Source organism: Rhinolophus hipposideros (assembly GCF_964194185.1).
Source record: "Rhinolophus hipposideros genome assembly, chromosome: 8".
Classification (NCBI taxonomy): Eukaryota; Metazoa; Chordata; class Mammalia; order Chiroptera; family Rhinolophidae; genus Rhinolophus; species Rhinolophus hipposideros.
Genome location: NC_138054.1, coordinates 86,871,937 through 86,883,611, shown reverse-complemented (window position 1 = coordinate 86,883,611; position 11,675 = coordinate 86,871,937). Strand labels below are relative to the sequence as shown.

The following is an 11,675-nucleotide window of genomic DNA, read 5'->3' as shown; positions in this document are numbered from 1 at the left end:
GAACAGAGGTTTGGTGACCAGGTGGGCCTGCTGCCGTCCTTGGGCTGCAGACCTCATCCCACTGCCCACAATCATCCATGGGCCCCAGCATCGCAGCGCCACATCCCAAATCAGGAGGGCTAGTCTTGAGCTCAGCCTTTTCTCTGAAACTGCCACAGCCACAGCGTCTGCCGAGCTCTCTGCCAGGTCTCTCCGGCAGCTACTGGGGAGCCCCGCCTGCTCCAGTGCCGCCTGGACAAGGACGCAATTTACCAGCACGAGCGGCCTCTGGCCCACCCAGATGAGGAGCCCTTCCCCTCCCCCCCCTTTGAAGCCATCCAATTCACAATGTTTGCAAGAACAATCCCATGCTTGGTTCTAAAATTACTGGCCACACAAGGCACAGTTTACTGCTCATAACAAGAAAAACCTAGGCTTGTGCCTTGCGCTTCAAAAAACCAGAACACTCAAGTTGACAATTTTTAAAAAATTAATCGCTTACTGCACGCGCCCCCTGTCCCTCCAGTTGGGGAACAGAGTAAAAGCAATTTTGCCAGCGCTCAGGGCCCTCCACGCGTCCTGGCAGCCCCCACAGCTGCAGCCCTGTAACTTTAAACCTGGCCTGAGGTCATCGTTTTCACGCTGGCCAAACAGAGCAAGAGGGCGGTCCCAGGGAGCCCAGACTGAGACCACCTTACAGCGGGAACGCTCCCGCCCTCCTCGGGAGAGATAAATGCTGACTCCACTCCCGAAGTTTCCAACTGCAAAGTTTGCTGCTCCAGCTGCCGCGGGCGAAGGAAGCTTAGGGACCCCTCCCGCGCTGGGACTTTTGCTCCCCGCCTTCCAGCCCCCACGTTCGCGCTCTGCCAGGCGAGGGCCTGTGGCTGCAGAGTTTTCATCTTCCCTCAGCACAGAAACTAGCTGCTCGACCCCCAAGGGAGCAAGTCAACGAAGAAGATGTGGAAGGTGCCAGTTCTGCTGTTGGTTTTGGGAAGAGCGTCGGGAATTCTGGCAGGAGGTAAGACTCAGCGCGAGGCGCTGGTGGGGGCGAGCTCGCGGGGACTTGCTGCAACGCCTGGGTCTGGGATTCGAGGTTGCCCGGGAGAGCAGAGGGCGGGCGGGAGTGTGTGAGTACTCTAGTCTGCAGGACCCAGGAGAAGGACACACAGCGGCTTATCGGGTGCCAGGTCCCATAGAAAGAGCTGAGCGGGATGTGAGGAGGAGCCCCGGAACCCTACAGGCAGCAAGGGTGGGGAGCAGAGGGGGCCTCCCTCCCTGTCAGCCCACCTCCTGCTGTCCCCTGCTCGGCTTACAAGAGAGAGGGTGACAGTAACAGCAAGGAGGCTTCCCACTGGCAGGATTGGGCTTTCCCACCACAGGGCTGTACTGGAGAAATGCCATGGCCTCAGAAGAGATGGGGCCCGGGGAATGGGGAGGGACATTCAGGAGTGCTGGGGTTGGGGGGAGGGTTCTCCCTGTGCAGTGGTGGTCTCTCTCTGGGGGCTGCCAGGTCTTACACCCTGTGCACCCTCATAAAACACACTTAGGACCCAACTAACAAGGATGAGCTGGAAGAGGCCCCGTCTCCTGGTAGAGAGGGTACTGTGAATGGACAGAACTGCAGTGGACAGGTCCTGACTAACGCAAGCGAATGGAAGATGGCTCTTTGGGGCTGTGTGTTGAACTTGGCCAACAATCTGAGTTACTGCAGGAATGCTGGTGACTCCTTAGATTTCAAATGTGTTAGATCTGATGCTGGAGGCACTGCCTGCCGGTCACCTACATCTTTCCATCCCATTGCTCTCTTCTTCCTCTCATCCCTTTGCCTCTTTCTGTGGAGTGTGCTGTGTGGATGGCATCATTGCTTTATTTCTTTTCTTGGGTCTTTATTATCTGTGTTCCCCCGTAGAATATACGCTCCCAAGGACACAGATATGTCTTAGCCTTGATCCCCGGGGACAAACCAAAGTCCTATGCGCCCGAGTTGCTCACTAAACGTTGGCTGAAGGAGTTGTAAGCTAACGCGTGGTCTTTGGAGTTGGAGCTGGCCGAGCTGTGTGCTCTGAAAAGTAAACTCTTACATTGTCCAAATTGAAGATCCAGTTAGGGAAATCCTTGGAGGGCGTGACTTGAGGGAAGAGCATACGTCACCTAGGCTTCCGTATTTCCACACAAAGGGAAACATCCTTAGCCCTAGGGAAAAGACACTGGGAGTAGTGTGCTCAGTGCTGGGCTGGTTGCTTTGGAGAGAAGGAACAACTCTCTATAGGCCCGGGGGCTATTCGTGGTGGCCCTATTTTGGAACTTCTCTTTCCACTGTGATATAGACAGCTCTGCATTTCAGTTACATTTCCTTTTTGGCGAGACAGTGTGCACATGACACCATTTTGTGCTCACCAGGGTGAGGTGTGGGAGGCCCCCCAAACCGAGCCGCCTCCCAGCCCTGCTGAGCAAAGACGGGCATTCTCTGTTTGTGACCAGAGAAGGGTTAGCTGTAATTATCTTTAAGCCAGTTCCTGAGTGTCAAAGGGACTCCTAAAAGGTAGCAGTAAACCTTGTCTGAAAATACAGCCGTCGTTGGTACTAGAAACTGGACTGTTAAAGACGGAAGCCCCCTAGGCTGGGGGGGGGGGACGGGAGATGGCTGTGTGGGGACACTGATTTGCTGGCCTGCTGGCAAGGAGCTGAGGCTCAGGAGGGGTTTTGTCTGAGGATAATGAGTGAGGCGACTTGCGTATGGATGAATAACTTCATTGAGCTGAGCTATTGTTGGCTCTTGTTGGGGAGCTGGGGGAGGGGGGCAGCGGGTAATTATGGTGATGAATTTTATGATCCTTCTCTGTGGGATCCCACTCCCCCAAGGGGCTTCCCTCCTCTGGTGTTATAATCTGGTTCAGTTTTATAATCTGGTCCCATGTGTTGTCTCTTTGGATGTGAGTGGACTCAAAGGCGCTCTGTTGTCCACACATCTGGCATTTTCCTCAATTGTCAGGCCCCACCCTCCCTCTGAACTTTCATCCAAAACATACCTCAGGGCCTCTCCATTAGATCGTTTGTTTGGTGAAATTCTGCAGGCTGCTGCTTGCTGCAAACCCACAAGTGCGTGCTTTTCCGGGATCAATCCACCCAGGATTAATCATGCAGCAAACAAACTTGCCTGTGATTTCCCCGAAACCCTTGCCAGTTTTGGAGGCCCTGAAATCTTCATCGGTTGCTAAGACTGTGTGTAGCACATAAGGCATTGATCAAGCATTTAATAAAGATCAGATCTGTTAGAGCCTTCGTGAGGGAGGCCTATCCATTACACGGGTGTGTAGGAGCCAAAATAGCATTTAATACAGAAAAGCACATTTTAAAAAAGTATCCAAGCACAAGAAGGCTAAGTCAGGACATGGCACACAGGGAGGAGCCCTGGCTGAGCAGAGGTATGCGGCAGGCCCCTGGTCTCTTTCTCTGGCCTCTGAAATCAGTGGCCCATGAGTAACTCCATTCCCTAGAATTATAAAGACCCCAAACCTTGACATCACGTGGATGGTCTGCCCAAGTAGGAAGGATATCACCTCCCAGATATTCCCGTTCCCTTCCCAACCACGTGCCAGGTGTGTCAGTTACCTCATGTAATCATCACCACTCCTTAAATTCTATTTTAATCTTCAGAATATGCCAGAGTTGAGATTAAAAATGGGTCTAACTCCAAACCCCAAGCTCTTTTTGCTACCTTACACTGCTGGAAAAACAAAAACCTGAAACAATAACAACAACAAAATGAAGGTTGAACTTAAAATGAAAAGTTAACCTCACTTTAAGCTGCTTAAACTTGAAAACAAAATTTTTTAAGAGCTGTAAGAAGCCCTTTATGTTAAATACATACCGTAATAGTCTTTAAGAATGAAGCTGTCACAGTACATTACAATAGGATTCATTCATTCATTCATTCATTCCAAAGATGGTAATTCAGCATCTCCTGAGTGCTTGATATGTTAGATGCGGACTTTCCTGCACTTTTGAGAAAGGCACACCTACCATTCTAAAGTGCACTCTGAATTCTTCACCAGCAAAGCAACAGACCTGTGCTTTAAATTCCATTGGCTTATCTGAATATTTGTCATATTTCTGGCTGCTAAGAACAGGCGCACCAGGTTAGAACTTGTGGAAATATTATAGGGGAGGACATAGAGAGAGAAAAGGCTCAAATACCTGGGGCTACTCTTGTGAAACTCACTTGAGGAATCTCAATAAGATCCTGCCAGGCTCTGCAAGGAAGCCTGGCCATTCCTGACACCTCTCAAGGAAATAGCCAGTGAGAGCATTTTGTTGGAAAAGAACCCAATGATTGAAGGGATGGGGGTATGTAGGTGGGGGTACTTTTCAAGCCAAGTAAACAGTTACTGAGATACGTCTTAGGATTCCCATGGGGTGAGCAAGAGAGAAAAACAGCTGTCGATTGGAAGTGTGAATCCTTTCCCTACTGATTTCTTAAAACTTTGGGAGAGGAAAGAGAACAGGCATTTTATCTGAGGGCTATGAGAGGGAGCCAGGTTAGGGAACAAGAGGCATGCTGCCAAGGTCATCCAGGGCAGGAAGACAAGGTGTCTGGCTTTTTCCTTCCCTCCTGTCTCACCCCAGCACCCACCAACCAGTCCACTCACAGAAGGCCAGTCAGGATGAGTGCTCCCTTGAGCTTCTACCGATGAGTGGGCGGGCTCTCCTTTTCTTCTGCTTTCCCGTTCCTTTGCCTCGCCTGGGAGGGGATGTTTTTTCTCCTTTGAGGGCAATCCAGCTGAGTCCAGAAGGAAACCAGCGAACCTGGTCATCGCATTCATCTAGTTGTTGAGGACCTGCAAACTGAAATTGTTAGGGCAACACTAAATTTCACGCAGGGGAGAAAAAAAAGTACACACCAAAACAACAAACCTGCCAAAAGGATGATCACTTTTCCGGAGGAAGATGTGCTCCTGACCTCTGTGAGTAGAGAGAGAATATCTCTGGGGTAATCGTTGCCATTGTTACATTGGTAGCGGGCAGGGGAGTGCCAGTTCCATAGAGGATGGATGGGAAGCAGGGCAGGGGGGCATGCTAGAATGTGTGTAAACATATGACTGATGAGAATGGAGTATTTCCTGCAATTCATCAAGGTGTCTCCATCTGGAGAATACACCACAACCAATACTAAGCAAAGCTATGACCCGAGGAATAGTGTCCTGCCCAATGGAGATGGGAGTCAGTTTGCCTCGAATCTGGAAAGGCCGAGGAAAGGAACAAGGATTTGATGATGTCAGACCTGTTCCAAGGAATGCATTTACTGAACAAACATTTCTTGAGTAACTGCTTTGCAAGTCAGGCAAGGCAAACATTACGCCTGCTTGCAGCTAGTAAGCAAGAGGTCGTGTCGGGTGGCGGTGGGGATTCAGATCTCAATGATGGGGGTTCTATGATGAATCAGAGATGCCTGTTCTGTCACAGTCTGGAAATGATTCCACTCAACGGCCTCACCCTTTGTCTGTGCCCTATATATGCCAAGTAACATTCCAGGTAATTTTACTCTTGAAAAGGGCATGCCAGGATCGCAAATATGCGTGTAAAGCATTGACAAAAATGATTTCCTGTTCTAAATAAACTATTTGGTTGCCTGGCCTCTTGTGAGTTTAGCTAATGTGAAACATTTTCATCTGAGCTGGATTTTCCCCTACTGAGATTAATATTCTGAATCTGGAAAACTAAGGGAACTAGACTCTGGATGGATGGTGTTAATAGCTGTGACTATGTAATAACTGCTACCATTTACTGAGCACTTAGCGTGCACCAAGCACTTTCCCAGCCTTGCTTCACTGAATCTGCACAATGGACCTACAGGGTAGGCACTATTTGTGTTTTATAAATGAGTAAAGAGGCTCAGAGAGGTTCAGTAACTTACACACAGACACAGAGCAAGTCAATGGCGGTGGTGTGACTTAAATGTAGGCAGCCTATCCCCAGAGCCCCTAACTATTCAGCACAACAACCAGCTATGCTTGGAGTTGAGGCCGCAAGGACACCCAGAACAGTCAGCCAGCTGATTTCTTCAAGTGCTTCTCTTAGAGCAATACCCCTTGTTATTTGTTAAATACGTCATTCAGATGGAAGGACTAGAGGGCTCCAGAGGCACCGAATTGAAGGACCCGGTCCCTGGCCCCTTAAGCATTTACAGAGGTGCTTGTTATTAAGAACTTGTTATTAAGAATTAGAGAGGAATCATAAAGTGGGATCACAGCTCGCAAAGAGAGGCAAGACAGATGCGTGTGATGTATACTACGTAAAAGAACATATGAGGCAGCGTAAGATGTCATGCCCTGAGCAGCACATACCGTTATCTGCTGCTAGGAGTTTGGAGATGAGCTTCCTATGGCCTATGGGAGTGAGAAAAAGCCTGTGGGGAAGGTGGGACTTGATGTTGGCTGTGGAAAGGGTGGGGTGGGGTGGACAGGTGGCAGGGAAGGGCAGTGCAGGCAGGAGAGACTACCTGGCCTGAGAACAATCTAGAGTTTATGTGGGAAGAGGTGTGGGTGTCAAGGGCTGCTAAGGGCCATGAAGGCTGGCCGTGAAGGCTGGCCTGAGTCAAGGTGGTTGAGTTGGCAAGTGGCAGGAAATCAGAGAGAAGAAGGAAACCATGTTGAGTGGGAGAGGTGAAACTTCTTTTGTAGGCAGTGACAGAAAATGAGAGTGGGGAAGCCATGAATAGTGGTTGTCAGAAGAAAATGATGAGGGCACAATAGGAGATTGAGTCTAGTTTATGGGACCAGTGTTTTGGGGGAGGAGAGATTCAGGAGGAAAAGAGACCGAGTGTGGTGACACTAGAAGAGGGGGTGAGATCAGATTTGGGGGAATAAGAGAAGGCAAGACTTGCAACTCAGTATTTCCTGATTTCTTATTGTTCATCTCTCACAACACTCATCACGCTAATGAAAATTTTTTTGTTAATATGCAGTTTCACATGTCATAAAATGAACCCCTTGAAATGGAACAATCCCGTGGTTTTTAGTATATCCAGAGTTGTACAACCATCACCACTGTTAATTTTAGAATGTTTTCATCACCCCTCCCCCCAAACTCTCAAACCATTAGCCGTTTCTCCTATTCTCCCCTCCCCCATCCCCTGGCAATCATGAATCTTCTTTCTGTCTCTATGGATTTACCTATTATGGAGATTTCTCATAAACGGAATCCTACAATGGGTGACTTTTTGTGTCTGGCTTCTTTCATGTAGCATGATGTTTTCAAGGTTCATCCATGTTGTAGCGTGTCATCATTTCATTCCTTTTTATGGGTGCATAATATTCCGTTGTATGGATAGACCACATTTTGTTTATCCATTCACCAGTTGATGGACATTTGGATTGTTTTCCACTTTGGGGCCATTATGAATAAAGCTGCTACCAATAGTTATGTACACATCTTGTGTGGATATATATTTTTATTTCTTTCAAGTATATACCTAGGAGTAGAATTGTCAGCTCATGTGGTAACTCTGTGTTTAACTTTTTGAGGAACTGCCAGGCGGTGTTCCAAAGTGGATGTACCATGTTACATTCCCACCAGCAATGCAAAAGTGTTCTAGTTTCTTTACATCTTACCAACACTTGTTATATTCTGTTTATTTTTAATAGTAGCCATCCTAATGGATATGAAATGGATTGTCATTAGTAGTTTTGTTTTGCATTTCCCTGATGACTAATGATGTTGAGCATCTTTTCATGTGCTTGTTGGCTCCTTTTCGGCTTTTAAAATTGGGTTGTCTTTTCATTGGTGAATTTTTCATATACTCTGAATCCTAGACCCTTGTCAGACATAGGAATTGCAAATATTACTCCCATTCTGTGGATTGTCTTTTCAATCTCTTGATAAGTGTCCACGGAAGCACAAATTTTTAAAATTTTGATAAAGTCCAATTTATCTATTTTTTTTGTTTCCTATAGTGTTGGTGTGATACCTAGGAAGCCATTGTTTAATCTAAGGCCAAAGAGATTTACTCTTATGTTTTCTTCCAACAGTTGCAAAGTTTTAGCTCCTACATTTAGGCCTTTGATTCATTTGGAGTTAATTTTTATATGTGATGTGACGTAGAAATCCAACTCCATTCTTTTCCATGTGGGTATTTAGTTGTCCTACCACTATTTATTGAAAAGATGATTCTTTCCCCCACTAAATTATCTTGGTGCCTTTGTCAGAATCAATTGCCCATAAATGTATGGGTTTATTTCTGGATGCTCAATTCTATTCCATTGACCTATACATCTGTCCTTAGGCCAAGACCACAGTCTGATTTGTGGTCAGTAGCTTTGTAGTAAGTGTTGAAATCTTGAAGTGTGAGTCCTCCATCATTGTTCTTTTGCAAGATTGCATTGGCTTGTCTTTTCATTGTATTTTAATTACCTGTGTACATCTTGCCCCTTAGAAAAGAGAGTAGGACCCATGTCTTCTTCAGCACTTTAAAAGAAGCCATGGTTGGTACATAGTAAACATTTGGCAGGAGGAAGAGGGAAGGAACTCAGTGACCCAAGTCTTTTGGCAGGAATGGCAAGAAGACAGGTGATAGAACTCAGCAAAGAGGGTGAGAGGTTAGGATCCCATTTGCTGAGAAGGAGCAGCTGTTCATGCACTCTGTTACAGACACACGGAGTTTGAGGTAATAGTAAGACATCCAATTTGTGTATCTGATGAGTACCTGGGGAGATACTCCACTAAAATGACATCAGAAATAAGCCCTGGAGACAAAGTTTGCTGCCTGAATTCCCCATTCATTGGAACAAAGGGAAAAAGATGACAGGGAGGGTCAGAGAGACCCTCCTGGCTAAGAACAATGATTAAAAATCTACCACAGCACACTTCAGACTCTCAAACCAGGCTTAGGATCAAGGCCAAGGGCAGCTCATGGAAACACTGCACATTCTGCACATTCCTGCAGGCCCTCATCCTCCTGGGCTCACAGCTGGGCTGTCTGCAAGCTGCATGGGTGGACGGTGAGGTCAGATCCAAAGGGGCTTCTCTTTTCGCTCTTGCAAAACCAGGGACTGCTCAGCTGACGGCCCTGAGTGAATCAGTTTCCTAGCAGATGGTGTGTTTCCCAAACACTCCACCACCCCGTGGAGATGCCTGCTTGGGGCAGCACTAAGGAAGCCGGCTTTAGTCATTTGGTTATTCATCAAGGATGGTACTAAGCCATCCTTCCTATGAAGTGGCCTTTCGTGTAGGACTCCAGCCTCAGCTAGGTCTAGAAAAGTGAGACCAGAGGTGCTGATTCCAGTCTAAAAGACCGTGAACTCATTTCCTCTTTGAGAACATTCTGCTCTTGGTCAAGAGAGAAACGTCTCCCCAGGTTGAGTAATCTTGGTTTAGGTTGTAATCAGCAGCCTCTCGTTTTAACATTTGAGGACTTCTGAGCCCAGTTTGTGGTTGGGGGTGAGTGGGTAAGTTCCTGTGAACCCGGAACCTAGTCATTCATTCAGCTCTCAGAGACTGTGCTGGTGGTTGGGCCATAAACCCACCACAACGCAGAATGGGATGTGGCCCTGGAGTAGCCTCTAGATGACAACAGGGAGAAAACAGTGTATGCCCGAGGTATCAAGTCCTAGACTAGTGTAGAGGAGATAGCTTTCTCCTGGCACCTTGGGAGGGCTCTGAAGGAAGAGGTGTTTTACCTGGGCCAGGTAGAACGGTAGGTAGGGGTTAGATGGCGTTGAAAGATGAACCTGCATGTGACCTTGGTGTTCAGAAGCCCTCAATCAGAGCAGCTCCAATTCTACTCCAGCCCTTTCTACGTGGAGTAGAGAGGGATGTGAGTGGGACCTGTGGAAAAGTGGCCAGTACGTGCAAAGGTTGTGTAATGTGGTGATTACAGCGGGGCTTTGGGGGTCTGATAGAGCCTGATGTTTAACGTCTGCATCACCACATGCTGGCTACATGGGCAGTTTACTCTCAGGCTCATCACTCTCCTCTACAAAAAGGAGGAGGATATTAGTTTGCAAGGCTTTGGTAAAGATGAAGACAGTGCTTAGCACCACGTTTTGCACATTCTCCTATAAATTCAGTAACTAGTAGCCATTATTAAAACATCTACGTCGTGGATGGTCATGGAGATTAATTGCAAAGATTTGTAAAGGGTCCACAGTAGGTCTCAGTTCCCTTTCCCCCATCAAAGGGCAGAGAGAATGGATGTGGATGGGAGGCCTGGTGTCGTTTTATAGACTATATGTCCCGTTCCTTCCATTGCTGGTGACCTCGTGTGAGTCCTGCTATTGAAATGAACGTAAGTCCTCAGCCTCTCTTTTATTGCCCATCTTCAGCTATAGGGACCTTCAGAATGCTGAGGTGAATCAGAGGGGCCACCCCACCCAGAGCCCCCTGGAAAGCATCCTTGGGACATTGTATATTCACCACCCGGCTCTGAAGTCGGTGTGCTTGCTGCTCCAAGTCTGAACATGTAGCACTATTCCGATTTCCCTCAAGGAACTCGTACTACTCATCTGATTCCCTCAGCCTTGACATGTTTCTCTTGAATTTCATGGGAAAGGCACACGTCCCCAATGCTGCCAGTGGACAATGAAGTCTCATCGTTGGCCGCGGCCTACAGGGGCTGACAGGACCTGACAGTGAGCAGACAGACTGCTGCTCATTAAAAATCAAACCGCAGGGCAGCCCAGTTCGTCCTCATAGGTGGCTTGTTCTATTTTCAGCCACGCTGTCTCTTTTATCAGGGGAAAGTGTTTAACAACTCTTGGGTGAAGCACAGCGGACAGTGGCGGGAATTTTATAATATGAGGGATAACTGAAAAGAAATTTCCTACTTGGCTGCAGGGGTACTCTTTTAGTCAGTTACTCAGTAAAATCAGCTAAATACCAGTGCCAGGTACTGGTATGTACAGTGTGGGCTTTAGGTGGCACTTTGCTGCCTGGAGGAAAATTGAATGTGCCATTTCTGTGGGATACTGAGCGGCAGGGCTTCTAGGAGTTGCCTAGATTTTCCCATGATCAAACTTCTGATCCAGTAAGCAATTTACAAGGATCCATGAAAAGGGTGGGCGTGGCGGGAAGCCCACTGGCCACATCAGTGATTATATTGACCACAACCTAATGTCTGCCAGGAGGTGAGGGTCCGGCATACAGCTCTGGGTCAGAGAATGGCTTCCAATATTTCATAGAGAGGCTTTTACACAAGGTGAGGAGAGGGGCCAGCCTATAAGACATAGGGCATAACTCGAAAGATGTGATAAGTAAAAGCAGAGTCCCAACACCTTTCTTCCAGTTACAGAAATCCACTTCATGGTAACTGAGGGATCACCATCAAAAACAGCTAACTGTGGGGTGTTGTGAATTTAGATGAAGGCCTGTACAAAGATCTGAGGATCTGGGTGATCACAGTGGGTGGTCTGCAGAGTCCTGGAAAATGTTGGGGGTTGGCCTCTTTCTCCAGTTTTGGGTGTATTGATTCTCAGGCTTCTGAGCACAGTATTGAGACATAATAGAAAAATAATTTGCAAAAGCCTGTGTCTGGGCAAAGGAACGGAAGTGAACGTTTTTGTTTCCCAAATAGATGTTTTGACTTCCTTCTAAAAGCAATACTTCTTCCCAAATGTAATTGGGAGGAGGGGGGATGCTAGAATTGATTCTTTATTAATTTTCCTACAGGGGGAAACCAGAACCTCCCAGGATATCGTAAGGAA

At 47.4% G+C, this 11,675-nt stretch overlaps 1 protein-coding gene across 3 annotated transcripts in view; it reads left to right on the top strand.

The window, feature by feature from the left end:
• Nucleotides 1-223: 223 nt before the first annotated feature.
• PDPN (podoplanin) overlaps nucleotides 224-11,675 on the top strand; it is a gene marked incomplete at its 3' end in the record, with an annotated part of 28,502 nt that continues 17,050 nt past the window's right edge. The window contains exon 1 of one of the 3 annotated variants that reach the window (XM_081056653.1): nucleotides 224-997. In XM_081056653.1, coding sequence (XP_080912779.1) covers nucleotides 937-997 — 61 coding nt within the window. In that variant the 5' untranslated portion in view covers nucleotides 224-936. The remainder of the gene's footprint in view (nucleotides 998-11,675) is intronic. The other 2 variants (XM_081056651.1, XM_081056652.1) reach the window with 2 other exon arrangements.